The sequence below is a fragment of the Halichoerus grypus genome, chromosome 6 (assembly GCF_964656455.1).
Source record: "Halichoerus grypus chromosome 6, mHalGry1.hap1.1, whole genome shotgun sequence".
In the NCBI taxonomy this organism is placed as follows: Eukaryota; Metazoa; Chordata; class Mammalia; order Carnivora; family Phocidae; genus Halichoerus; species Halichoerus grypus.
The window spans coordinates 168,919,212-168,947,059 of record NC_135717.1 but is presented as its reverse complement, the minus strand read 5'-3'; the positions used below and the strand labels follow the sequence as shown (position 1 = coordinate 168,947,059).

The 27,848-nt window shown below is 56.3% G+C and overlaps 1 protein-coding gene across 4 annotated transcripts; it reads right to left on the bottom strand.

The window, feature by feature from the left end:
• Positions 1 to 374: 374 nt before the first annotated feature.
• PICK1 (protein interacting with PRKCA 1) lies at positions 375 to 20,432 on the bottom strand. 4 transcript variants are annotated; one of them, XM_036102185.2, is made up of 13 exons: positions 20,019 to 20,432; positions 19,762 to 19,859; positions 18,546 to 18,657; positions 11,956 to 12,084; positions 9,694 to 9,760; positions 8,494 to 8,583; positions 6,226 to 6,279; positions 5,676 to 5,738; positions 4,819 to 4,952; positions 4,350 to 4,442; positions 3,280 to 3,330; positions 2,532 to 2,676; positions 375 to 2,127 (listed from the first exon to the last, which is right to left on the bottom strand). In XM_036102185.2, the coding sequence occupies exons 2-13, from the start codon at positions 19,800 to 19,802 to the stop codon at positions 1,853 to 1,855; spliced, it is 1,254 nt and encodes a 417-aa protein (XP_035958078.2). In that variant the 5' UTR covers positions 19,803 to 19,859; positions 20,019 to 20,432; the 3' UTR covers positions 375 to 1,852. The 4 variants fall into 4 exon arrangements, with proteins under 4 accessions (XP_035958078.2, XP_035958081.2, XP_035958080.2 ...); XM_036102188.2 differs by having other exon boundaries at positions 20,105 to 20,432; XM_036102187.2 differs by having other exon boundaries at positions 20,118 to 20,432.
• Positions 20,433 to 27,848: the final 7,416 nt, after the last annotated feature.

The following is a 27,848-nucleotide window of genomic DNA, read 5'->3' as shown; positions in this document are numbered from 1 at the left end:
GGAAGAGGGGGCATGGAGGGGGAGGTGTTCTGACTTGGAGGCACTAGGGGGTCTCTCTTGCACTTTGACTTTTGACCTCTTGCACTTGGATCCAAGTGCAGCAGAGCCCAGGTCTCACCCTGGCTGGAAAGCCTCTGGGATCTATTTGCTCCGTGTATTTATTCTCTTCCCACCTGGCACTTTCTTTGCTTCCCTCCCTCCAAATCATGAGTGTGGAAACCAGGCCCGAGAGTCGGAAGGAGCCTTCCCACCGCAGAGCCCTGCTATTGAGCCGTCCCACCCGTGCCTCCCCAACCCCACCGTTGGTCTCATTTTCCAACCGGGTCCTACGAAGGCGTGGGAGCCCTCGAAAATGCCCGGCTAACACACAGGTCTGCATGCCTGAGTCACTAGGGCAGTGACTACATTTATTAAACACTCAGAGCAGGGACTCTGTGCCAGGTGCTGTTAGGCCCTTTACAAGTGTTAACTCACCAGATGCTCATAAGCGCCCAAGGAGGTTAAGGACCACTACTGGCCACAAGCACAGACAGGGAAACTGCGGCACAGAGAGGTTAGGGAGTAGCCCAGGGTCACAGAGGTGGTGGCTGGAATCCAGCAGTGGGTTGCGGTCTGTGCCCTTGGCCTTCACGCTGGCTGTCCTCTCACAGCCTCTTGCCTCCTCCCCTTCTCAGGATGAGCGTATAACTCACTGTTCAAACAGGGACACTTCTGGGGTGAAAAGGGCCACCGTTCATTACACAGGGACCACAGGTGTGGTCTGTGCTGACAGGAGACACAGCCGATTTCCACCACTTTGCAAAGACGCAGGGTACTAGGGCGGCAGCGCCCGCTGGCCTTCTAGGTGCACCGAGAGTGCGGGGGGTTCCCCGACGTTCTCTCCCCCATGTGGGGCCTTGGGGCCTCCCAACCCAGCGTCTGCCCTGCCCTTCCCAACGGCAGCAGAGCTATGGCCAGAAGCCCAGGCGGAGCAAAGGTGAGGGAGGAGGTCAGAGGCCCCACAAAGCAGCAAGCCTTGGGGGCTCTGGGACCTGCCAGATTCGAGTCCAGATCCCTCTGTGTCCCTGGACACTGGGTGGCCCTGAGCAGGACACTTCTCTAGTCTCAGTCTCCCGTCCGTACGCGGGGACAGGAGTGCCAGTTCACAGAGCTGCGGCGAGGAAGACGAGTGAGAGTATGAAGGGAATGTCGATCCATCTTGTTGCCCGCCCTCCCTCGGGACCAGGGAGGCAGCAGACGGGGCGTCGAGGGGAGGAGGAGGGTCTGAGGCCACCGCAGAGAGCCCGGCTCAGTCTGGGTCTGTGTTTATTCGGTACAGGCCCAGCGCCCGGCCCGGCCCCGGGGACTCGGCTGAGCTGGGGAAATGAATAAATAAAGGCCGCGGAGGTGTGAGTGTGGGAGGGGCTGGGCCGGCCTGGGGCAAGGTGAGGGGGTACACGGCCCCAGCCTCCAGCTCGGCTGTGCGCCCGCAGCCCCCCACGCTGGCAGGCTCCGGGTGGGGCCGGTGCTGGTGCCCGTGGGGAGCGGGTCCTGGACTTGGGGCCACCTCCAACCCCTCCTCTCTGCGTCCCCTCTCTCCTCCCTAAGGCAGTTCCAGGGGCCAAGCTCTCCATCTGGCTGGGGAGGTGGGGGGGGAAGGAGGAGGGGTGCCGGTGTCCAGGTCAGGCCGCAGGCCCGGGGACTTTCCTGGGCAGGAGCCCGGTTCGCTGAGCCAGGACAGAAGAGCGGGCAGGCAGCGCCCCGAGCCAGCAGGCCTTTATGCGCCACCCTGTGGTGCAGCGGCCCCGCCCCGGCTTCCACCTTCTGTCCCCCCGCTCACCCCCCCCACCCGCACCCCACCGGGGGGGAGCACTCAGGAGTCACACCAGCTCCCACCCTTGTCCAGGGGCCCAGCAGCCCCTCGCGCATCCCTGGACGGCTCCCCGACTGCCGTGTCCTCGTCGTCTTCGTCCTCCTCGTCCTCGCCGTCGGTGAACTCGTCCTGGCCGAGGCCGTAGGCCAGCGTGGTGTGGGCCAGGTCCACTTCGATGGGGAAGACGTCGGCGTCCCGCAGCACCGCGTAGCAGTCGTTGTAGTACTTGGACATGGTGGACACGAAGCGCTGCAGCTGGAACACGATGTCCTGGACTGGGGCGGGAGGGCGGGCAGACAGGCACCGGTGGAGAAGAAACCCCCCAAGCCGGCCCGGGGCCGCCTCCTGCCCCAGCGCAGACGCAGATCTCCCAGCTCCCGGGCACGGTGGGGAGATTGTGGACCCCACTGCACCCCCAGGGAACGGGCCAGTCCCACCCCAAGCCAGGAAGGGGGGCCCAGGAAGGGGGCCGCTCCTGCCAGGACTTTCCATCTTGGGTCCGACTCAAAGCTCTGCACGGCGGGACCATGCGACCTCACGGAGGTACCTTACCTTTCCGGGCCACCGTTTCCCCAGCTCTGAAATGGGGAGATGGTACCCGCCCCCCAAGCGCAAGCATGGCACAGGGCTGGGGTTGGGCAGGCCTCTCTGGCCCCCAGTGCCCACCTACTCCCCTCACCGTGCTTCTGGTCCAGCAACTCAATCTTCTCCAGCACGTCTTTGCGCATCTGGGAGAAACGGGCGCGGGCCTCCTGGCGACAGCGCAGGATCAGGCGATACTCGTAGTTGCCAGTGCTCACGCGGTACAGGGGCTCCCCCAGGGCCTGGGGCAGGCGGGGAGCACATCAGGACCCCGGCGGGGTGGGGAGTGGGGGAGGGGGAGCCTGCTCTGGGACAGACGACGGCGGGAAGGCTGCAGAGCCCAGCTCCCAGCTCACACCCCTGCAGCACACGGCACTTTCCAAAGCTCCCACGGTCCCTCACTTCTGGGACGCCAGAAGCACTTACTCTTTGTGAAGAAAACAAAAGACCACACCCTTGCACGTTAAATAATGAACATTTAGTGCTAAGGTGGATCCTGCCATCAAAAATATTAAAAACGTAGAGGATTAAAAATGGCCTCTTAGGAGTGAGGGAAGTCAGCTTCTCCCCACAAGAGCCTCGCAAAGCCTGGGGGAGCGGCCCCGCAGCAAGCCGGCCGGCACTCGGGGGCCCAGAGGGGCCTGGGTGGGGATGGACAGCCCCACACCTCCAGAAACAAGAGCCCAGCCAGACCCCCAGGCCTCTCCCAGGTTGGCCTGAGCCACCCGCTGCCCCTGGCAGCCCCAGGACATTCTTGGGCCTCTGTGAGACAAGCACGGGAAGCTGTGTGCACCCCCAGACTTTCCAGCACCAGGGCCACCCCCCAATTGCCCCTGAAAACTCACGATGCAGCTGTACTCCTCGTCATCCATCTCCTTCACCTTCAGGCAGTAGGACTGTGTGGGACAGCGAGGCCACGATGTCAGAGGGGCTCTGCCTCCTGGATGCCCACCCTGATGCCCACTTCCTTCCATGCCCCACAGGACCCCAAAGCCCTGCCTGGGGGCAGCCATGCCAGGCCTCCTGGGCCCTGCGTGCCCTCAACTAGGACAGGCTGGCATCTCACTTGGACTGGCCCTTGCTTGGGGAGGCCCAGGGCGAGGTGGCAGTACACAGGAAAGGGCACTCATCTGGGAGGGTGGCAAGGGCCTGAGAAACAGCCCAGCATTTGCCAAATTCAAGTCCTAAGAGAGGTTCTGGGTTAAAAGGGATTCCATGGTCAAAAGAGCATAGGAAGACCCTAGAAGATTCACGTTGCACACAAGCCTGTCAAAGGCTCTGAGAAGTCCTGCAGCAAAGGAGCCTTGGCTTGCTTGGTGGAGCATTTTCCCCTCAACTCTTTTGACCATCAGAATTTTTATTTCAACATAAAATGTCCAGGAGCGCCTGGGTGGCTCAGTCAGTTGGGTGTCCAACTCTTGATTTCAGCTCAGGTCGTGATCTCAGGGTCGTGTAATCGAGCCCCGCGTCAGGCTCCACGCTCCGCACAGAGTCTGCTGGAGATTCTCTCCCTCTGCCCCTCTCCCCACTCACAATGCTCTTTCAATCAATCAATCAATCAATCACCTTAAAAAAAAAAACCCCACAACTCAATAATGTCCCTTGGCACCCACTTTATAACCACTGACCCATTGTAAAAGTGACCAAAAAATCCCAAAGGGTCAGAGGGGTCCAGAGTAAGGGCTCTGCCTACCCCAGGCTCTCAGAGGCTCCTCGGTGCAGTCGGGGCAGGGTCTAGGCTGTTGCCCAACTCCCCAGTACCTCCCAGGTCCCTGGTCCCACATCCTCAGACATGACAGAGGTTCTAGGCCCGTCCTGCTTGCCATCCTGTGGCCAGCTGAGGGGAAAATCTCTGGGTGGGTTCTTTCCCCTGCATGCCAGACTCATCCCTCCACAGGGGCTGGAGACCACTTACCAGGTACTCGAACTTCACATCCAGGTACTTCTTGATGGTGAGGCGAGTGTCTGGGATGGCTTTGTTGAGGTACGTGTTCAGGTCGGTCAGCATCTGGAAGGGAAGGAGGGGGCAGGGGTGAGGCCGGCCAGCACAACAAAGAACGGCAATGATCCAGCAATCCTTCTAGGGACCCAGGTGTCAGAGCCAAAGGGCACCCTCAGACAAGTCCGTCCACTCAAGGGTGAGAAGACAGGGCCGGGCCCAGGGCAAACCGTAACTCAGGTGTAGCCCGGGCCAGAAACCAGCCTGGAGGTCAATGCCAAGTGAGGCCAGGGAGGCAGAGTGACCAACCCACAATCAGTCGTGTAGGCGACCAAGCCAGAACCTACACCCACATGTTCTGACTCCAGTCCGGGACCCTTCTGCATGCCACACTGTCCCCTCTCTACCCTCACATGCTGACACACACACGCCCAACACGACCTACCGGCTTGATGGTTTTCAGCAGCTGGATGCCGAACTTCTCGATGCTGCGGTGGGCGTCGGCAAACTTCACGAAAGCCTCGCTCGCGGCTGGCTGGGGCTCCCGCACCCCGATGACGGAGAACACGTCCCCAAAGGCTGCAGGACAAGTCTGCCCTGAAGGCTGTCCCTACCTGACCCCTTCGTGGGGAAGCCAGGGATTTGTTGGGGAGAAGCAGGGCAGGGGGCGTGGCAGGCTGAAGGCCAAGGTCTGAATGAAGTTTATGTCCCAAGGGAGGTGGGTCTACACGCGAGAGAGCAGCCCTCATTCCCCAGAGTGACCAGACCATGTGGGAAGAAGGCTCAGTCCAGACTGGACAGGCCAGTGTTGCCTGACAGCAGATCACTGCTCTGGGAATCTGGATGCCGGGGTCTAGGGCCAGCTCTGCCCAAAGGGACTGGGTGACCATTTCCTCTGCCTGGGCTTCATTTTCCCAACTGTAAAATGGGGATAACTGTAGCTGCCCTGCCCAGCTAAGCAGACTTGTAGGAAATGAGAGCACACATAAGGAAGGCTCTATACACTGTAAGCGGCCGTAGACGTAAGATGGGGCAGGGCCCAGACGAGGGACTGGGCCCCACAGAAGACCAGCTGGTCCAGATGCTCCCTACTGGCCCCCATTATTGCTACCTCCTGGCATCTAGACAAGGCTCAGCCTGAACCTGGCCTGACATCAGATGCTGTGGCATCTGCCTGGGTGTGGCTGTGAGGAAGGCCCCAGGAAGGGTTCGGCCACACCCTCACCGTATGAGGGAGCACTGAGCTCAGAGGGGAGCGAGGGTCTTCCCAGGGTCACACAGCATGTCTGGGGGCGCCCTTACCCCGGTGTGTCTGTGACAGCTCATAAAAGGCCCGGAGGAGGTTCTTGGTGTGTTCTGTCATTCCTGTGGGAGAGACCCAACCGAAGGGGGATGGGGGCACATGGTGGGACCACAATGGCCCCCCAGGACACGGCCTCCAACCCCACCCTGAGGCCCTCACTCTTCCTGAGCTCACTGGCTTTTCCCACAGCCCCACTAGGGCTCAGCCCCAGGCCCAGCGCCCCCCAAGAGGGGTCCCCGTCAGACAGGAGAGCCAGGGCTCCGCCGGGCAGACGGTGAACAAGGCCTCCTACGGGCCGGCTCTCTGGGAGCTAGCTGGGTTCGGAGAGACTCCCACCGCATTCCCGTGTGCTATTACTGGAATTTTTATGGATACGTATTAGCTTCATAATCAGAAAAAGTATGTCTTAAGAGGCTTTTTTTCTTAAGAACCCCTGATGGCCGCAGTCCTAGGATTTCCCAGGCCGGCATTCCTGCGCCTGCCGCCACCGTGTCCGAGCAGGGCCGGGACGACCCACCCCAGTGGCCCATGCCGGGCACGCCTGCTCACCTCTGTACAGCTCGGCCGTCCGCTCCAGTTCCTCCAGCCTCTTCACAAGCCCGTCTGTGGGGGTGAGGGGGGCAGTGAGTCCCGACGAGCCCGGGGCGAGGAGAGCGCCAGGGGCGGCCCGGAAGAGAGCCAGGACTGGCAGCGGACGGGCCCCAGGAAGGGGGAGCTGGCTCCTCGGCCGCACTCGGGAGTGCTCTGTAGCAGCCCGGGACCCCCAAACCACAAGCAAGCCGGGGACAGGCAGGGCGGCCCTCGGGCCGCTCCTGAGGTAAGTCCCCACCCAGCAGGCGGCACATCAGCGGGGCAGGAAGGTGGTGATCATTTCGGTACTGCCAAAGTCACTGGTGAAAAACGGCTGGGTCGTCCCCGAGGCCCCACCTGTGGGTGGTTCCGGAAGGCCAGCCAAAGGCGGGCCCAGTCCTAGCAGGCAAGGCCCGCGTACTTCTAGCACAAACCCTGCCGACAGCCAAGGGGGAAGGCAGTCAGAGATAAGCCGGAGAGATGAGTCGCTGTGACAGCCTCAGTGCAGGCGTGACAAGCAAATGTGACAGCTCAGGAGGGAGGACTGCTCGGGGAGGGAAGACCGAGTCAGGAAGGGCCCTGAGGCAGAGCTCGAGCGGGACCCGCCTGGGCGATCATCCTCATCCGCGTCACAGAGCTTTCTCAAGCACCTTCTGTGTGCCGGGCCGCGTCAGGCCCATAGAATGACCTTGGTGAATGAGCCCCACGTCATGCCCTCAAGGCTCATGGTCCAGCAGAGGAGACGGTGGCCAGGCAATGACTGGGGTGACCATAGGCCTGTCAAGGGAGAGGTGGGGGCAGCTGCCTCCCCTCAAGGGCTCAAAACGGGAGCAAGCGGACTGCCGGGGCCGGCATTTCAGATCAGGGAGGGAGGGCCCTCCAGCAGTGAGGGGATGAGGGCCCTCCCACCGCCCCACCAGGAGCACCAGCGGCCACCACAGGGCAGGGTCGGTGCCGTGGCTTCCTCACGTGGCGGCCCCTCAGGGCAGGGCCTGGCTGCACTGAGCTCGGCTGCTGTAAGCCTGGACCCAGCGCTCAAGGCTCCTTGCACACAGCTCAGTCCTTCCTCTGAATGAGCCTCTGGGGCAGGGACTATGTAAGCTGAGGGACAACTTGCCTGAAGGCACACAGCTGGGCACTATTCAAGCCGGAGTGCCCTCTGACACCCCCTTCCGCCCCGGGTGGGGTTTTCTGAGCGGGAGGTGGGGAGGAGAGTGGAAGCCGAGTCTGGGCAAGGTGGCTGGGTGTCAGGTGGCCATATGGGCTCTGGGGGGGCGGGGGGAGGAAGTATCGCGGGGGTCTTTAGAAGCTTGGCCCCCAGCTGGCCCCCAGGCGCTGGCTCCCCAGAGCCCTGGCCCCTGGCCAGGCTGGCAGGAAAGGAACCACGTAAGCGCCGTGCTGTTGTTTTTAGCTGGGTCATGGGACATCATGACAGCTTCAATTTTAGAAACCCTATTTAAGGCTGGGGAAATTGCAAGGTTTGGGGGGAAAAACACAACAACCAGTTCTAATTCCATCTCAACGCATGGTAACTACAGTAACAGGGATTTATAGACACCAAGAAGCTGAAAATAGCAGCCACCACTTTTGTACACCACTTGGAACGAGCTCAGACCCCACCCCCACGTCCCAGCCAACGCTGCCCAGTGTGCCCAGCTGAGCCGACAGTATATATAGGCAGTGAAATCGAGCCCCCACACATGCACAGCAGAAGTGCTATTTATAAGCTCGGGCTGCGGACGGTGGGAGCAGGACCAAGTGTTTTACAGGCCACACACATGCGGGGGTGTGAACGTGCGTGTCCGTGCTTCCCCCGCCCCCCACCGCCCGTCCTGGCCTGGAACCTCGGCAGCAAGGGCAGCAGCGCCGCCTCCTGGAGAAAGGCAGGGGTGCGGGGGGGGGGCAGTGCGGGAGCGGGGAGCTGGGCTGCACTCGAGGGCACGCGGTGGCTGCCGCGGGCTCTGTGACAGTGGCTGGGGACAGTGGCGAAGGCACCGCCGCGCTGGGCATCTGTCTCATCTGTGACCTGGGCCTGGAACCCTGGCGCGGGCATGGGGGCCGCTGGCCGCAGGAGGCCTCGGCTGACTGCTGCGGACGCTCTGTGGGAGGCAGCGAGGCCTCTGGGGACGCAGATGGTGACCATCGGCCCCACGGGCGGCAGGGCCCACGTCAGTTCCACGGGCGGCCGTGGTGCCCCTCAATCTGGAAGCCTGGGCCTGAGACCCCGGGCGGGAGGAGAGGACTCACCATTGCACAGGATGGCCCGGCTCAGGCCCAGGGCGTCTGCGGTCCCCGAACTCATGTTCTCTACCAGCCGATGCTTTACTTTCTTCAACACTGGGACCAGGGAAGAAAGGGACTCAGTGAGGGGAGTGTACAGCTGGGCCGTCAGGCCATCCCTGCCCCAGCTCAGCTCCTCATGGCCAGTGACAGCAGGGGCTGAGGGGGCTGCACTGAGCTCTGGTGCAGGGGTGACTGTGAGGTGGGGAGAGCCCCAGTGGGGCCGCGCTGGGCCCTCTGCCCTACTCGCTCTCTGTGAAGGCGGTGCTGGGAGCTGGAAGGAGGCGGATGTGTAAAGTGCCAACAGGCAAACCAGGGAGAGCCTCTTCTCCCTTCACATCTGGGAGCCGGGGTGCCATCAGTGCAAGTGACCTCAGACCCCGGACTCAGTTACTGTATGACGTATACGAAGTCCCTGAAAGGGGACCGGGATGGGACCCAAGGGGTTTCTACGGAGCACCTCCATCGAGGACACACTTGATCTTAGCCTCTCTCCCTAAAAACCAGGACGTGGCTGTGGCCCTAGGGTGGGAGAAAAGTGTGCTGGCTCCAGAGCCAAAGATCTGGGTGTGCATCACCAGGGGACACAGAGCCCTCTCTGGGCCTCAGGCCTTGATGTGGAATGAGGGGGCTGGTCCAGAGGACCTCAAAGCTGCAATGTTCAGCTCTGGAGCCTGAAGCTTTTACAGAACCAAAGCCCAAACCCCCTAGCAGGAGGAAACCTGTCCCACGGAGTGCTGTGAGAGTAAGAGGTGGCCCGTGACCCTCTATCCAAGGCCTGAAGTCCAGCTCAGACCTCGCGCCTTCCTGGGAGCAGGCGGGCAGAAGAGGCGGCCAGGGCCACGTACGGGTGTGCACGTGGGCATGAGGCACCACACCTCACTGCAGGCTGCCCTCCCTTTTGGAGGGGTGAGGGGCTGGCCTATAAGGGACAACCCTAGGGCAGCGCGGCCCCAGAGGAGGTGGCCCTGGGAGAGGACTGCAACATGGGGCAGAGCGAAGTCAGGGACAGATTTCTTGGCAGCAGCTGCAGGAGAGCACCCCGGGTCCTCCCAGGCCCCTGACTTGGTCAAAGGCCACATAACTCTTGACACACCGTCATAAAAACGCAGAACAGGGGCCAGGGCCTATGGGGCCACTGGGTGCCACTGCTCTGGCCCAGCTTACCAATGTCCAGGGACATGCCCTGCTTGGGGTCCGCCTGCAGCTTGTTGTAATGGATAGTCACCTCTCCCTGGAAAAGAGGAGAGTTGAGAAGGAGTCTCCTGGGTCCCAAGCCCCTTCCCTGGGGAAGCCTGTCTGCCCCGAAGTATGTGGTCACGAGGGAATCCTGAGACCTGGGAAGGGCCCAGACCAACCATGAATTCTGCCATGCTGGGCCAAGGGCTGTGACCGGGCTCTGCCTTGTAACTGGTTTGTTCCCAGGTCCCTCCTTGTCCCACTAGGTGCCGGGCCCTGGGGAACCAGCAGGGACATGGACAGACACGGTCCCTGCCATCAGAGCTCACAGCCTGGTGGTCTTGGGGGTCCTGTGCTCCAGGAAACCAGGTGCCCCGCCCTTCCCCACACCACGCCCCACTCCAAGCCCTCGCCACGCCATTTGCCCCACGGGGAGTATCTGCTGTGCTCTAAATCGCCCCAGGCTCAGCAGCCTCTGCGTTCACCCAACTAACACATCTGCGCACATTCTCTGTGCCTGGTGCCAGGATGCCAAGGAGCAGGTGTGGGGCAGCCCCCAGCCCTCAGGGCCCAAGCCAGCAGGGAGGCCGAAGCAAATCACTTTCTACAACTGGAAGAGAAGCGCTGGCTTCTCCTGAGAAGCCTTCCCTAACCACGGGAGGCCACCACAGTCACTCTCATCCCTGCAATCCTAAGACCCTTGAACTTGGGACAGAACCCATTCAAATACAAAACAGGATTTCCAAAATGAGCCCTGAAAGGAAACCAAAATGACCTGATGCCGTCACAGTCCGGGGCAGAGGCAAAGGCTCTCCCAGGCTGCGGCGGAGTGCGCTGTGGGGACTGTGACAGGCGGCAGCTGAGGGCAGTGGGACTCACTGGGTGCTGGTCCAGCCGTGCTACTAAAGCAAATCCCTTCCTCCCTCTGCGCGCCAATAAATGGGGACCGTAGTCCCTGCCCGCAGCCAAACACGGGCGCCGGGAGACCCCTCCGTTAGTGCCACGGCTGCACACACACATGAAGACCTCTCGTCCTCGTGTGCAACATGGGGGGCTGGTGTGAGACAGGCCTCAGAGGACGGGGGGGCTGTGGATGAGCACAGCTGTGAGGGCTGAGGAAGCGGCCACAGGGGGCATGCCCCGTCCCCCGGTCTGTACCAGGATGAAACACCGTCCACCTGCTTCCCACGAGAGCTCCTCTGCCCGACAGGCTGCGCCGGGTCGGGAACACCCAGGCTGCGTGGGGCGTAACAGGAGAATAAACGGGAGAATGTGGAGAGGCACCTGGCCCCGGGCTAAGGCAAGCGGGACTGGCAGGGACATCAGTGCCAGGTCCCTAAGACACAGAGGAGGAACAGGGGTGAGGAAAGGTCTGGAAGGATAGGGGTGAGGGAGTCAGAACACTCGGCCAACCTCAATTTACAGTTGGAACCCTTGACTCTAAGACTTTGAAATCATCCAATGGCTTTGCATTGGTTTGGTTTGCTGTTTTGGTTTCCCAAGTCACTAGCAACAAAATCTCTAAGAAATGGCCAAAGGGCTACACGCTTGCTTCCATGAGCGGTCAGGATGCTGCCAACCATTGGTGGGGGAGGGGACTTGTGGGGCGAGGCCTTGGCCCGTAGCAGCTGGGGTGGGGCGTGGGGAGCAGGGGACCAGCCGTGTGTGATTGTGGTCTGCAGAATAAAAGACCTGGGGCAGGACTGAGAGCTGCCCCAGAGCCCAGAAGTTTCCCTGGGGGTCTGTGAGCCCAGGAGGACCAGGAGGACCCAGTGGATGGAAAGCTCCTACAGGGATGAGGAAGCGGGGGGGGGAGCACTCATCTTTCCCTCGAACCCCTCCCAGGCCCAGCATGGCCCAACTGACATTTACTGGGTGTCTACTGACCCCAGCAGGTTCACCTTGGACTTCTAGCTTCAGCTCCTGCCCTGAGTGGGGACACACTGGCTCGCACTGAGGCATGGTTCCCAGTCCAACAGCAACCCTGGGAGCTGAAGGGCAGGGCACAGGAAGGTGCCCACTCTCCCGCCAAGGCATGACAAGTCCTGAAGCATGAGTGGTATTTATTGACCAGATGTGGGAGACACTGAGGGAGGCTGGAGTGTGGCCCAGACCCTGGTGTACCGAGGGGGCAGCGGAGAGAGGGCCCATCCCCTTCCAGGCCTGCCGGGGCCTCTGGCAGGCTGGGCATCATCGAAGTGGCTCGGCTGCCTGTGTGCCCCCGCCACCCCCCACCCACAGCAGCCTTACCTTCACCTCCTGAATCATCTTTGCCACCTCCACCTTAGTTTTGCCTTTGATCGACCGGCCATTGACACCGGTGATCTCGTCACCAGCTGCCACGGTGCCGTCCAGGGCCGCTGGGGTGTTGTCAAACACCTGGGGGTGCAAGGGAGGGCGGGGTGGAGACAGTCACGCCCTGCACCCCGACCAAGGCCCGGCTCGGCCCAGCCCTCACACACCCAACTGAGCGTGTGCTCCTCCAAACTCAGTTCTTTAACAGATTTTCCCCACAAGGCTGCTCTGGGCTGACTCGAAGCCCCAAAGCCCCTCTGGTCAGTTCCTGCGCCTCATCTCAGTCCCCAAAGAGCAAGGACTCCACCGCGCATGTGAGTCCCCCTCCCAGGGTGGCCCCTTCAACGGGGTCTACACTCATTGTGGCGTGAGGCTGGGTGGGCCTGTCCAAGCACAGATGCGCGAGTGCTGCTCAGGGCAGGGGCGGGGGGAGACCGCGAACGCGTGTGCAGGGGTGGACAAGAACACAAAACATCGTAGCCAGCCAACAGCCACTGAGACAGACACCAAATTATTAGCAGTGGTCATCTGCTACTGTCTTCCCTCTACTTTGTCTCTTTTTTTTTTAAGATTTTTTTTTTTAATTTATTTATTTGACAGAGACGTGAGAGAGGGAACACAAGCAGGGGGAGTGGGAGAAGCAGGCTTCCCGCTGAGCAGGGAGCCCGATGCTGGGCTCGAGCCCAGGACCCTGGGATCATGACCTGAGCCGAAGGCAGACGCTTAATGACTGAGCCACCCAGGCGCCCCTACTTTGTCTTCAGTTGCTAAATTTTCTACACAAAGCATGTAGAAAGAACACCTGATAATGTTTCACATATGTAACATTATAAGGAAGAAAGGAAAAACCTGAGATGAGAGTTTCTTTTCACTAACTTCCAGAATCACACTAAAAATACAATTATTATTTTTTAAAGACTTATTTATTTCAGAGAGAGAGAGCATGAGCAGGGGGAGGGGCAGAGGGAGAGGGAGAGAATCACAAGCAGACTCCATGCTCAGCCCTGATGCAGGGCTCCATCCCAGGACCCTGAGATCACAATCTGAGCCGAAATCAAGAGTTGGATGCTCAACTGACTGAGCCACCCAGGCGCCCCAATATATTTTTTTTAAATGGTAAAGAAGACAATGAGAGGGTCTACCTGTTCTTGGAAGATGGACAACAGGAACCCAAGGGCCTATGGAGGGGCTTTAGGAAGAAAGATCTAATCTTCGCTGGAAATTGTCAGTGGGTCAGGAAGCAGATCTCTGGCAACAGCCACAGGTGGGTGGAAGACAAGGTGTAGAAAGTAGGGAAAGGACTCAACTCCTGGTTCCGTTCCCATCCACACAGCGGTCCAAGGAAGGTGGAAGATGGACGTGGTTTTCCCCAGAGAAGCTCCTGACTCGGCCCAGGGACCGAGGGAGGCAGGAGAGAGGCACGGGACCAGAGAGATTTGGGTTCAGCGAGCCCTAAAGCCCCGTAGCCCCAGTGGGGGCCCAGAATGCCAGCAGCCAGGCTTACGGCCCTTCCCCACAGAAACTGGAGGCCACTGCCCTGAATGGCTCCACATGAAAGGCCCGTCTACGTACAGACACTGGCAGATCCCCCCCCAGCTCGCCTGATGCCTGACCGCCCCCCAGGGAAGCCCCCCCAGACATGGTCTGCACACAGGTCCTCAAACACCATAGCACATGACTGTGATGGCTCACTCATCATGTAAACACAGGCAAAAATTACAGGGCACTCGAGAAAAGTGTCCCATAGGAAAAACACTTAAAAATAGAAAAAAGGAACCACAGGAAGCAGAAACAAAGTAGAGCCGGTACAAAAACAAAAAGAAAACCATAATTAACATCTTCAAGATGATTAGAAAAAGAACAGGATGATGTAAAAGGATCGATTCAAAAATAGGGTGGGGGCGCCTGGGTGGCTCAGTCCATTAAGTATCTGACTTTGGCTCAGGTCATGATCCCGGGGTCCTGGGATCAAACTCCGTGTTGGGCTCCTTGCTCCGCAGGGAGTCTGCTTCTCTCTCTCCCTCTGCCCCTCCTCCCACTCATGCTCACTCGTGCTCACTCTCTCTCAAATAAACAAATCAAATCTTTAAAAAAAAAAAAATACGAGAGATCTCAGAAATCAAATTATAACAGAAATTTACAATGTCCAAAGAAGCTATGCAACCAAGCCAAGGAAAGTGAAAAAGACATGGACAATCAGAAAAAAAAAGAAAGAAAAATATTAGAAGATCATTTCGGGAAGCCCAGCACTAGCCAACAGGAGTCCCACAAGAGGGAACAGAAACCAGAGAGCAAGATCCCATCAAAGAGCTAATACTAGAAACTTCCAGGGTGGAGAAAGACATGAGGTTCCCCGAGGGATGTGCCCTCTGAGGCTCCAACACAACAGACAGATAAATTCTTTATAGATCTTGGATACTAGCCCTTTATCGGATATGTCATTTGCAAATATCTTCACCCATTCCGTCATGACCCTTCAGAATGCCAGGGACACAAGGAAATTCCCAAGAGTCTTGAGAGACCAAGGATAAAACACATTACAGATAAAGGGTCACAAGTAAGAAGAGAACCATCAGACACAACTATGCTAATGGCAAAAGATAACGAAAGGACGCCAATGAATTTCTAGGTGAAAATTATTTTCAAACTTGGCATTCTTCTTTTTTTTTTTTTGACATTCTTGAATTTGACCTGCCCAAGTGCCAACTGGAAGGAATATGAGAATAACAACAAAGACAGGATAATGGCACTTTCAGAGACACAAGCTCTCAAAAAATGTACCTCCCATGCAGCCTCTCTCAGAAAGCTACAAGACGATGCGCTCCACCTCGATGAGGAAGTCAGCCGAGAAAGAGGGCTCCTGGCCTGCACAGTGAAGTAAACAGTCAACAAAACTGAAAGGCAACCTACGGAGTATAACGTGAGCAAAATAAGTCTGTCACACAAAGACAAAGACCACATGACTTCACTCATATATGGAATTTAAGACACAAAACGAATGAGCAAAGGGAAAAAAAGAGCGACAAAGCAAGAAACAGACTTTTAACTACAGACAACAGGGGCGCCTGGGTGGCTCAGTCAGTTAAGTGTCCACCTCTTGATTTCGGCTCAGGTCATGATCTCAGGGTTGTGAGATTGAGCCCCGTGTCGGGCTCTGCCCTCAGCAGGGAGTCTGCTTGAAATTCTGTCTCTCCCTCTCCCTGTCACTGGCCCCTGCGCACGCGCTCTCTCTCTCTCAAATAAATCATCTTAAAAAACAAATAAAAGGGCACCTGGGTGGCTCAGTCGTTAAGCGTCTGCCTTTGGCTCAGGTCATGATCCCAGGGTCCTGGGATCGAGTCCCACATCGGGCTCCCTGCTCGGCAGGAAGCCTGCTTCTCCCTCTCCCACTCCCCCTGCTTGTGTTCCTGCTCTCGCTATCTCTCACTCTGTCAAATAAATAAATAAAATCTTTAAAAAAGCAAAAAAACAAAAAAACAAAAAAAAAAACAAATAAAATACAGAGGACAAACGGCTGGTCACTGGAGGGGAGGTGGGTGGGGGATGGGGAACCAGGTGCTGGGGCTTAAGGCGGGCACTTGTGACGAGCACCGGGTGATGTGTGGGGGTGCTGAATCACTGTGTTGTACACCTGACACTAATATTACCCTGATGTTAACTAACTGGAATCAAAATAAAAACTTTAAAAAAAAAAAAATAGAAGGAAAGAAAGAGGGCTCCCGGAAGTGGGGGAGTCCCACAGAGAGGGAAGGGGAGGCTGAGTGAGGACAGACTACAGTGTGGGGGGCAACAGAAAGATGGTGGCAAATGGCTGCCTGAGGAAAGGTACTGAATGTACAAGGAGAACGCAAATGGAAGAACCCCAAGAAACGACATTAAAAAAGAAAAGATTGAGTTAAGAAAAGAGACAGAGGTTCCTCAAAAAGTAAACCACAGAAGCACTGCGTGAGGGTGCCTGGGTGGCTCAGTTGGTTAAGCAACTGCCTTCGGCTCAGGTCATGATCCTGGAGTCCCTGGATCGAGTCCCGCATCAGGCTCCCTGCTCGGCGGGGAGCCTGCTTCTCCCTCTGACCCTCCCCCATCTCATGTGCTCTCATTCTCTCTGTCTCAAATAAATAAATAAAATCTTTAAAAAAAAAAAAAAAAGAAGCACTGCGTGAGCCAGCCATCCCGCTCCCGCTCCCGCTCCCGGGTACACACTCCCTGAACACAAACACGCGTGTCCGCCCAGGAAGTGCGCGTGCATGCTCACAGCTGCATTGGTCACAGCAGCCAAAAGGTGCAAACAACCCGAATGTCCATCAAATGAATGGATGAACACAAATGGAATATTTGTCAGCCATAAAAAGAATGAATTACTGAAATATGCCACCACTTGAATGGAATTCAGAAACATTATGCTAAGTGAAAGAAGCCAGACACCAAAGGTGACATGTTAGATTCTTTTTATATTAAAATATCCAAAAAACAATCTATCTAATAACCAGATCACCAACCAATCTGACATAACCAGCACGGACACGAGTCGCAGAGTCAGAGGAGTGGTGGCCAGGGGAGGGGAGGGGGGTGACGAGTGAATACTTAAAGGGCACGGGCTGTTCTTCTGGGGGGATGAAAACGTTCCGAAATTAGAGAGAGGTGACAGTTGAATTTAGCAAATGCACCGAATGCCACTGAACTTGAAAACTACTAACTGTATGTTAAGTGAATTTCACCACAATAAAGTAATTTTTTAAAAAAGCACGACCACGGACGATTGTGAAGCTCCGGATGCAGACCAGCGTGTTACCATCCTCCTACAACAGCAGCTCGGGAGGACGGGCTCCTTGTTCCCCTCACTTCCTTATCCCTCGTGCCCACAACACAGCCTGGCCTGTGGCAGACTCTCAGACAGCGGATTAGCCCAAACTGCACAACCACCATGCTGGGAGGATGGGGTGAGAGAAAGCAGCGTGGCTCTGGAAGACAGCTAACATTCCCATCTACTGGACTGGGAAAAGTTGACAGATATTTACAAGTGACAGATCAAGAAATAACAGGGTAAGTATCTAAGTGAGGAAAAATGGAGGCTCACACCTGAAGAAACAGCTGTAAGGGTAGAAAGTAGCGTTGCTGCTGGGATGGGGTTGGGGGAGGGGGAGTGGGGGAGGGTGGATGGAGAAGGAAAGGGTGGTAAGAAGGGGTAGAAGAGGGGCGCCTGGGTGGCTCAGTAGGCTAAGCGTCCAACTCTTGGTTTCAGCTCAGGTCATGATCTCAGGGTCATAAGATCAAGCCCCATGTCAGGCTCTGCACTCAGCGGGGAGTCTGCTTAAGATTCTCTCTCTCCCTCTCCCTCTGCCCCTCCCCCGGCTCTCCCTCTCTCTCTCTATAATAAATAAATAAATCTTTAAAAAAAAAGAAGAAGAAGGGGTGCAACGGTGGGTGCTATTATTTGACTGAATTCTATTATTTTATAATCGCAGTTTGTTCTAAGCAAATCTGGTCCCCTGTGGGTGAGGAGGGGGAGGTGGCAGGGGCCACACTGGCACAACGCAAGGGGGACAGGCCTGGCCGAGGCCTCCCTACCACCTCCTGGGCCAGAGGAGGCCAAACTGCTCATGAAGGCGGCGCCCGGAGCAGGCCAGGCCACATCCCAGGAATCTCTGTCTTCAAGGCCCAGAAGCGACTCTTTTGCAAGAACCTCAGAGAGACAGCAGCTTCCCATCTGCCACCAACAGCTACTGAGCTGAGCAAGTTGGAACAGGGTAGAAGCCGGGTCACATTTATGTCTGAGGTGGCGAGCTTCCTTCTGAGCCTACAGAAAAACCAGTGATTCCGACCAGCCGCAAGGTAAAGAAAACTGTCCCCATGGCTCAGGGTCACAGCTGACCGGAAGTTACCAGGGCAGCTTCTACAAGAACCACAGAATCGTTCAGTACCATCTGGGGAAGTGAACAACTGTCAGAAAAATAACAACATCTTCCACTTCGTGTTTATTAAATGCCAGGCATTGCTTGGGGCATTCTGTTAAATCCTCACAGTGACCAAACATTTTACACCCTCACTTTCCAGGGGAGGAAGCTGAGGCCCAAAGAGGGTAGGTAACTCGCCACCGAGCAGGGAGGCTTACATTTGAACTCAGGCCATTATCACTTCATAGACTTGGAGACTTTCCATGACACTTCACTTGCCCCAGTACCCCCGGCTGAGAGTTCTGTGGATTTGACCCTATGCCAACATTGTACTCAGTGCTGACGGCAGTGAAAAAGCAGACTGAGATCCTGTCCTCACACTGCAGAGACTAGGAAGCAGCTAGGTACAGAATCACGAATGGGCAAACCCATGATTACAGAGGGTGAGGGGTGCTGAGAAGGGAAGGAACACACTGACATGACAGAGAACAAGGGTGCACCTCCGGTGAGGGGCACTCGGGAAGGCCTCTCTGAGGGGGTCAGACCTCAAGAAGAAAAGGCATCAGCTCTGCAGAGAGGAGAATGAACCTGCCCGAGCAGGGAGATGGCTCACCCTTTCCAGGACCTCACCCCCACCTCCACATCACCCAATACCTGGACGATATAGAGGCAGGGGCAGTACTGGGCCCCTCCTCCGATGCTGATCCCGATCAGGTTCTGAGCATCCTTCTGCAGTGTCACCTTCCCGGGCACAGTAGGGATTCCGCTACAAAGAGAAGCACACGAGGCTGAATCTCCTGGAAGAAGGATGACTGGAGGGGACAGCAAAGGGAACAGGCCCTACAAAACCCCTGAGAGGCTCCAAGTGCAGCTCAGCTTTTTCTTTTCTCATTTGGCCAAAAGAGACAGCATCTTGCAATGGAACATGCGCAGCTCCTGGGAGTCCTGCAGATGTGGGATCAGATCCCAGCTCTGCCATTTACCATCTACAGCACTTGGGTAAGTCAGTCCCCTCTGTGCATCTCAGCTCCCTCATCCATAAAGTGGTGGTAGAAATGGGTTGCTACTTGGTGAAAATTCTCGTAAGAAAGCACATGGAAGGCACTTAACACCAACCCAGCCCAGAGCAGGCACTCCATGAAAACAGGTCCCCCTTCCCTCTCCTTCATCCTACCTCTGAGACCTGAGTCAGACTCTGTCCTTGTCACCTTCTCAGGCACACGTGGAACATCATGGCCACCTTCTCCAGGAAGCCTTCTTCTGTTCACCTCTCCATCACCCATCTCTCAATTGCTCTGTCAATTACCTCTCAGTTTTCATATAAACCAGCACTTATTTATGTTCTGTGGTAGACATTTGCCTTTATTCACTTATCCATTCAACAAACATTTGCTAACAAGCTACTGACGGCGAGCACCATACTAAGTGCTGAGGACACCGGCAGTGGACAGATGGAGGACAGATTTTAGGAAGGAGACTAACAATTTTTGAAAATCTGTCTCACCAATTGTCTATACTGGGAAGGAAGGTAGGTTTACAATATTCCTATTCACCTTGAAAACTTGCTCAATTGCCACCCCCTTTATGAAGCCTTCCTTGAACACCCTAGCAAGGCACTGCTCCATCTGCTCTCTCCTTGTAGCCAGGCCATTCTCCATTAGTGCCCATGTGGCCCTGACCTATTATCTGCTAATGTGTCCACAGCGCAGCTACAGAAAGTGAGCTCCTGGAAGGGCAGGGTTCATTCCTGCTACAGTACAAGACCTAATCCCCCGCTGAGAAGCAAGAGTCTGTAGAACTGGGAAGTCTGGGGATCTGGAGGCCCTGGAGCTCGTGCATTCCTGGGACTTGCAGGAAACAAAATACTCACAGTTTATCCTCCTCGATGTCATAATCCAAGTCTGCAAACATGGTTCCGAGAGTTGAGGCGGGCTGGCTAACTGTCCAGCTCGGCAGGGGAATGGGGAACTGGATCAGGGAGAGAAAAGAGCGTAGGGTTTGGGGACCCGACGCGCCTAGATGGCAACCTCCACCCCGGCGATCCGGGAGAGCAGGACCTTCCCCCTTCCCTCTGGATGGCGGGGAGAGTCCCCGAGGTTAGGGGGCGGGAAGGTACGGGATTCTTACTAGGTACAGGGGGGAATTCCAGGCCAGGACGGTGGGCTCAGACCCCAGAGCCCGTCCCCACGGGTCTCCAGGCCCTTGGGAACTACCTCTGTCGCTCACCGGAAGCGTCGGTCCCACAGCCGGGTCCAGGCCAGGCTGGCACCTGAACCCACCTGCGGTTCCACCTGTCGGCGGCCGCGATTGTCGCGTCACTTCCTGTGAGACGCGGAAGTCCCGCCTTCCCCACCACCAGAGTGTTTGCCCCAATCCTTGCAGACAACGCTTCCTCCCTGGCTCCCGGTGCTCCCAGGACCAGAAAAGGGAACAAGTATTGGCGGAAGCTCGCCGTTAGCACGAAAAAGCGGAAACAGGGGAAAGGTCTGGACAGGCTGACAACGTTCAACTCCGCCCCCTGCCCTGTGGCCGCCGCCATCTTGGTAAGGGCAGGGTTTTTCCCAGCTTCCTCCGCGGGACTCCGGGGACCACGCCGGCCCGGCGGTTGCCGTGGCAACGGAAGCATCCTTGGGCGCGGAGGTTTCCGGCGAAGTTCAGGGGAATACAAACCCTTTCACATTTTCTGCACCCCGGCCTAGGGTGCCGCATCTCCGATGACGGTCTCCGAGCTGGAAGGACCCTTCGAGCCTAATCCCAGTTGTGTGACCAGGAAACTAAATGCCAGAGAAGGGAAGGGGTTTTGTCCGGAGCCACCCACAGTTGGTATAAGATCTAGATCTTGACCCTGAGACTCCTGCCATCTAGTGCAGCGCCCTTTTAACGTTTGCGCACTTGTATTCAGTGGCTTTGTTATTAACGACAGATTGGACAAGTTACCTTCCTTTGCCTTTATGTGCCCCCTTTCGCCATATGCAAACTAAGATCATCGAGGCAGATGCTTTCTATGGTATTTGGTGAAAGACTCCTCACACCTCATCTCTTTCTTTAGTCCTGAGGAGCAGCCCCCCCAGGCCCCACGGAGGGTCACAGCTTCCTTCCAGGGGCAGCAGAGGAAGGAGAGATATAGAAGGATGATTATCTGCACATCCCACCCTCCCATGGGAGCCCCACCCCACACACTCCTTAGGAAGCTAATCTGAGTCCCAGCAAATGTGCAGAATGCCAAAGTAGCAGCGACCTTCTCATGTACCCACTGCTCTGCAGTTCAGGTTACTCACAGGATTTCAAATTTCACCATGACCCTGTGAGAGGCGAATAAGGATTGCCAGCCACATTGTGCAGGTAAGGAAACTGAGGCTCAGAGAAGCAGCTTCCTCTTGTCTCACAGATAGATGGTCGGTAGCAGAGCTAGGGCTGGAACTTCGAAGCCCTGTTCAGGCCAGGATTTTAGTTTTAAAAAGCAGCAGCTGGGGTCCTGGGTGTCTCAGTTGGTTAAGCGTCTGATTCTTGATTTCCACTCAGGTCATGATCTGAGGGTCGTGGAATCGAGCCCTGCCTAGGAATCAGCGGGGAGTCTGCTTGAGAGTCCCTCTCTCCGTCTCCCTCTGCCCCTCCCTCTCCTGTGTGTGTGTGCGCGTGCACGAGCTCTCTCTCTCTCTCAAAATAAATAAATCTTAAAAAATAAAAAAGAAGGCAGCAGTCTTAGCTCAAGCCTATGTTCTGCCATTTTATAACTGGGTGACCTTGGGCAAGTCACTGCCTGACTCTGAGCTTCAGGTATCTGTAGACCAGGGGAAAATGGTCCTCCCAACAGGTACTTGTGAAGGTCAAGATAAAGAGGAGAACCAGGTGTGAGTGTTTTGTAAACAATTCTCATGGCAAAGATGCCACTCAAGCCTCCTGACTCCCCACCCACTCTGGTCCCTCTTCTCAGGGGAGGGTCCCTCTCTTCTGCCTCATCCTCCCCATCTTCCAGGCCCCGTTCTGACCCACCTCTTCCAGGTTGCCTTACCAGACAATCCCTGCTCACAACTCTTGCCACTTTTACTTAGTTCCAGAAACAGTTATTTGGATCATTCATTTAGAATTTTGTCTGGCCTTCTGAAATCCCTTTATGGCTTCCCTGAGCCAATTCTGAGTTGATTAACTTATGCATGCTTGTACTTTGTCTAAGGAGGTTTTTTCCCCTTTAAAATTGGGGCCTAGGGCTCGTATCTCAATAAATTGTAAACTGATGCTCCCTGAGATCTCTTTTTGTATGAGCTTTATCATCCCTGGCACCTTCCAGAGGATACCAGGAATCCATCAATGGGTGATGTCACTGTGACAAACAAGAAAAAGAAAACTGGATTGCTTTTGAATGCCTATTAGTGTGAAAATATTATGAACCACTTAATCAGCCAGCCCATGCGGCAGGGAAACCTGTTACAGCCAATTAAGGGGGCGAGGTTGGGACCATGAATTTGAGGGGAAAGAAAGTTCAAGTAACTTGGCCCATCACCAAAGTAAGCACTTCCTGGGGCTCCTGGGTGGCTCAGTCAGTTAAGCTTCTGCCTTCGTCTGCCTTCAGCTCAGGTCATGATCCCGGAGTCCCAGGACTGAGTCCCGCATCGGGCTCCCTGCTGGGCAGGGAGTCTGCTTCTCCCTCTGACCCTTCCCCCGCCCTCTCGCTCTCAAATAAATAAATAAATAAAATCTTTTTTAAAAACCCAAAACAACAAAGTAAGCACTTCCTGTCTTCCCAGACAGAAAGCCCCCGGGGGCAGATCTTGTTCTTCTCTGTACAGGCACCGTGGAAACATCGTGGGCTCAGTTCCAGACCACAACAATAAAGCAAACATCGCAATAAGGCAGGTCAGGTGAACTTGTTGATTCTCTAGTGCAAACAAAAGTTATGTTTACACTGTACTGTAGTCTATTAAGTCTGCAAGAGCATACATCTAAAAAAGCAATGTGACATACCTTAATTAAAAAATACTTTATTGCTAAAAAAATGCTAACCATTTTAACTTAACTCACTGGGCTTCCAGTGAGTCATAGCCATTGATCACAGATCACCATAACAAATGTAATAATCATCAAAAATTTTGGAATATTGGGAGAATGACCAAAATATGACACACAGATGCGAAGTGAGCAAATGCTATTGGAAAAAAATAGCACCCATAGACTTGCTTAATGCCACAGACCTTCAATTTGTAAAAAACACAGTATTTTCAAAGTGCGATCAAGGGAGGTTGCCTGCCTCTCCCGCAGAGCCTGGCACAATCCCCGGCTGTGGATGAAAGTGCCCTAGAAAAGGCTGTGGCTTCATAGGAGACAGGACATTTTCTGGGCCCTGGAGGAGAGGACATGGATGGACAGAGAGAAGGGATGGTAAGGGCCTGAACTTGAACCGTGACCTGAGCTTCCTCCATGGGGCTGGAATCACCACACTAAGTGTAGGTCCTGGATTTTGGAATTTTGGTTTTTAACAAACAGCAACCTCCAAACCCAGAGGCTTTATCGTAGACTGCTGGCCCCACCCCCACCCCAGGACGGGTCCCAGCTCCAATCTGAGCTCTGTTCTTTGGTAGCTGGGGGATCTTGGGCCAGTCACCCTTTGTCTCTGAGCCTCAGGGGTCTGGAGAATTGGGGATGATGATCCCTCCCAAGATAGTAGTTTAAAAAGATGATGATTAAAAGAAGCAGCAGGTGGGAAAGTACCTTGTGAGTGATGCACTCGGTGCCGATGCCAGAGGTTTTTATTGTCGTGCCTCATTGCGATTATTTTGTCCAACGGCTTCAGAAGGCAGGCCTATGGCACACGAAAGGGCCTTAGGATACTCAGGCCCCTGCATCAGACTCCCATGCGAGGTGTCTTACACGGAGATTCTGGGGCTCTGTCTCAGACCTCTTAGATCAGAGTCTCCATCTCGATCTACCGGCTAACACGTTCCTACTCGTCTGAGGGCATCCAACAATTCCATCTGTGCATGATAGCTCTAAAGGGATTCCAGCCCATTCCATCGGAGGGTCCCCTCCCCCAGGCCCCATGGCCGTGGCCGCCAAGGACTTTCACTCAAATCGCTTATCAGCACGTTAACCTAATACCATGCTCTGGTCTGTAACTGCACAGAACCCCTGCTGGACCAACAGGTTTAGGTGGGGACATCTCTATGCCCCTCATTCAGCAGGAAGAAGGTACTGAGGGGAGACCTGTGTCCAAATGCCAAAGATTTGTCATTGTTGATCTGAAGGGCGGGGGGAGGGGGGTTGGGATGTAGAGACCTCTTTTAGGCAAACAGACTTGAGCAACGGAATGTAAAAAGGGGCCACAGCGACCCCCTGGCTGAATCCAGACAGGTCCATCAGACGACGCAGGTCAGAATATCCATAGGCCCTAACAGATCAATGGGCTACTTACAACCAGGCACAGTCACCAAAAAAGGGAAAGTTCCATACGTCCCCATACCTCCTCATCTTTCCACTTTATTTTGTTTTTTTTAAGATTTTATTTATTCATTTGAGAGAGAGAGAGAGAGAGTGAGTGAGAGGGAGAGAGAATCTGAAGCACACCCCACACTGAGCACAGAGCCTGAGTGGGGGCTTGATCCCACCGCCACGAGATCACGACCTGAGCCGGAACCGAGAGCTGGATGTTTAACCGACTGAGCCAGCCAGCCGCCCCCCCTTTCCACTTTAAATACAGCCCCCACCCACTGCCTCCTTGCAGATAGCCTCTCCTCCGTCCTGCCTGCCGCTTCCTTGAGTCACCAAGGAAGGGCAGCTCTTGGAGGCCACATTTTCACAAGGCTCCGTGCATGGCTTCAACTGCAGGACCACCGTGTCACAGGCTCAGAATGCGCGGTGTCTGGGCCTTTCAGGTCCACCAGCAATCCCTGCCCCAGGGGGCTCAACATCCAGGAGGAGCCCAGGGTGTTATGTGGGCCCAGAGAAGGGGCTCCTTGCCAGGCTGAAGGTCAGAGAGAGCTTCCTGGAGGAAGCGACATCTCAGCTAAGTCCTGCAGGAGTGGGTGCTACCCAGGCTGAGAGGGGCAGGGTGGCACAGGCAGAGCGCACAGCTGGTGCGGGCGGCCAGGGGTACAAGGCACAGTTCAGTGTGGCGGGGGAGACAGGCCGGGGTGGGGAGGGAACAGCCGTCCAAGTCTGGGCGGGAGTACCACCACCTCTGCCAGAGGCATGGTTGAGGGGTGTCAGCAGGGCCTCAGCACTTACTCAAGGATGGATAGGATGCTGGGGGTCGAAATTGGGGTAAGGACATCCACCCCCTTCCAGGGGGCTGAGTCAGGGCTGGCCCTCACGCTCACCCTCCGAGCTTGCTCCTCCTCCTTCTTCCTCCCTCCGCTCCTGAGTCTCTCCAGGCAGGCGGGTGACCTCTCACCTGGCCAGGCCCTGCCACTGAAAGCTGTGTGACCCTGGGAGAGTCCCAGCTCCTCTCTGGGCCTGGCTCCCCCTCCAAGATTCCCACCTTCTGGTCCCAGGCTCCTCCGCCCCATATTCATGGAGAAGTGCTGCCACCCAGTGGCCATTGGGAGGAACACCTCCTGGAGCGGAGCACCAGAGCCCTGGCCAGAGTCCCTGTGTTTCCACTGCATCCACGGCCATCACCCCCTCCCCCTGCCACCCGACCACCTGCCCAGCTCTGGGCTGGCCAGGGAGACCACGAGTCTCTGTACCCTGTGGGCAGTGGGTGAGACTGGTCATACGCCGCCTGTGCCCAAGGTGCCCGCCCCTCAGTCCCGCTGGGGCCCCAGCACAAGGCCTGACTCCTCACTGACTGACCGCTGGCTTCCAAGGCCCCCGTGAAGGTCAAGAAACCAGGGGTGGGTGGCTGAAATTCGGTTCAGTTCATCAGCAGCATAGAGATTTAGGTAATGGGTTTTAGAATCAAGCATAATGACAGCAATTCTCATTCATTAGCTCATGTAACATCACTACAGCCCTTCTCTCGGTTCACGCATTCGTTCATTCAGTAAATATGTAGTCAGCACCTCTGTGTCCAGGCCACGGGACACCTCAGGAAGTAGGAAAAGCAAGGTCCCGCCCTGACAGAGCTCACATGAGTGAGAGAGGCAGGCAGTGAACCCAGACACCAAGAAATGGGCTCATTCCAGCTGGTGGTGGGCGTCATGGATACTGCAAAATGGGAGGGGGGGGTGGAAAAGGTGGTGACCGGGGGTTTTTTAGATAGGGGGGTTGGGAAGGTCTCTGAGGAGGTGACTAGAGACCCCCGAGAGGAGCCCAGGGGCAGAATGCTCCTGTGGCAGACGTGAGCTGACCTCTTGGAAAGGCCAGGGTACCTGGAAGCGCTAGGATGTGGCATAAGAATAGGTCAGTGAGGTCAGGGGCGGGGGGGGCAGGTCATATTGCCACCCCTGTTTCCCGGACGAGGCTCTGAAGGGATGGACACCTCCCAGTTCATCCCTGGTGAGGCCAGGGTTCGAAGCCAGATGTGCCTGACCCGGAGCCCACCTGATCCCTGAGCTTTCCGGGCTGCGTGGGTGTGGACGGGTGATCCAGCCTCTCTGAACTCCAGCCTGCTCGGCTGCACGGGAGGGTAACACCCCCCACTTCCGAGCACTGAGAGGCCCCAATTCGAAAGGGGAGCCCTGTGGCAAGGGCATGATTGTAGATTTGTGGGGAGCCGGTGAGGGGGCTGACAGAGTATTGGCTCAGTGGTGGCTACGTGACCCTGGAAACATCACTTGACCTCTCTGAGCCCTGCTCTCCATGGGCAAAATGGGTATCCTAAGAGCCCGAGTGTTGGTTTTAAGTCAGACCATGACACTCCCCTGCTCCAACCCCTTCACCCTCGTTCCATCACACACAAGAATAAACCTCAGGTCTTATCTCAGATCTGGGCCTGGCTGCCCCTCTGGCACATAGCCCACTCTTCCCCTCTGTTCACATTCTGTTCTAGGGCCTCTTGCCATTCCTGGCACCTGTTGGGTTGTTCCCACCTTAGGGCATTTACCCTTGCAGCTTTCTGCCTGGGACGTTCTTCCCCAGGAATGCTCATTCCCTCACTTCATCCGTGTCTCTACTCCCAGGTTACATCCTCAGGGAGCCCTCCCTGCAGACCAGCTCAAGCACAGCCCTTGGCTGGTCTCTCTGAACACCCATTTTAATACCCAGGACCACAAGTTGCCCGCGGGCAGGAGCCTGGGCTGTCCTGGTCACACCTGTCACCAACACTAGCACCGAGCCCAGCACAAAGAATATTGAATGCATGCCTATTGAATGAATGAATAACTGTGTCGTCCAGAGCACTGCTCAGAGACTAGGGAGTGGTCAGAGACAGCAAAGGCCTCACGTTTCAGAATCAGGGCCCCAGACTCCATCTGCCTGGCACAGGGCAGACGCAGGAGACTAGCAGAGGAAGGGCAGAGTGGTCAGATCCGTAGTTGGCTGGACCCCACCGGCTACCGCAGCACGTCAGCGGACGTGGGGGGAGTCTCCCCTCCCCCAATCTGAAACAAGGTGGTGGAACAGGGCCCAGGGACTGCACGACCCACCAGGAAGCTGGGCTTTGAGACAGAAGGGGGCACTGGTTCAGTGGGTCAGGCTGGGGGCGATGGGTCTGTAGAGGCCAGATCCTCCGAGGGACCGGAACGTCCCTCCCACTCGAGCAGCAGTGGCTGAGGAAGAGGATTAGCATTGCTCAGAGCCATTTGCCTCCTTCCAGAAGCCCCTTCCCAGCTTCGATGGGGCTGTGGACCTCATTGCCCTTGGGGTGCGGGGCAGCTCCCTCCTCTCCCTCAGTGGCCTCCTCCAGTGGTAGGGTGTGGGCTTCCGTGGGGCCCCAAGTCCCTCCAGCCACCTCCAAATCGGCTCTATTCCTGGCTCTGCTTAGCATGCGGTGGGCTGACCCCTGACCTTCCCTCTCTCCCCCCCGCCACCCTTAGCGCTCTGCCCCCAGAGTTAGGTCAGTGATGAAAGCCTAGGGGGGTGGAG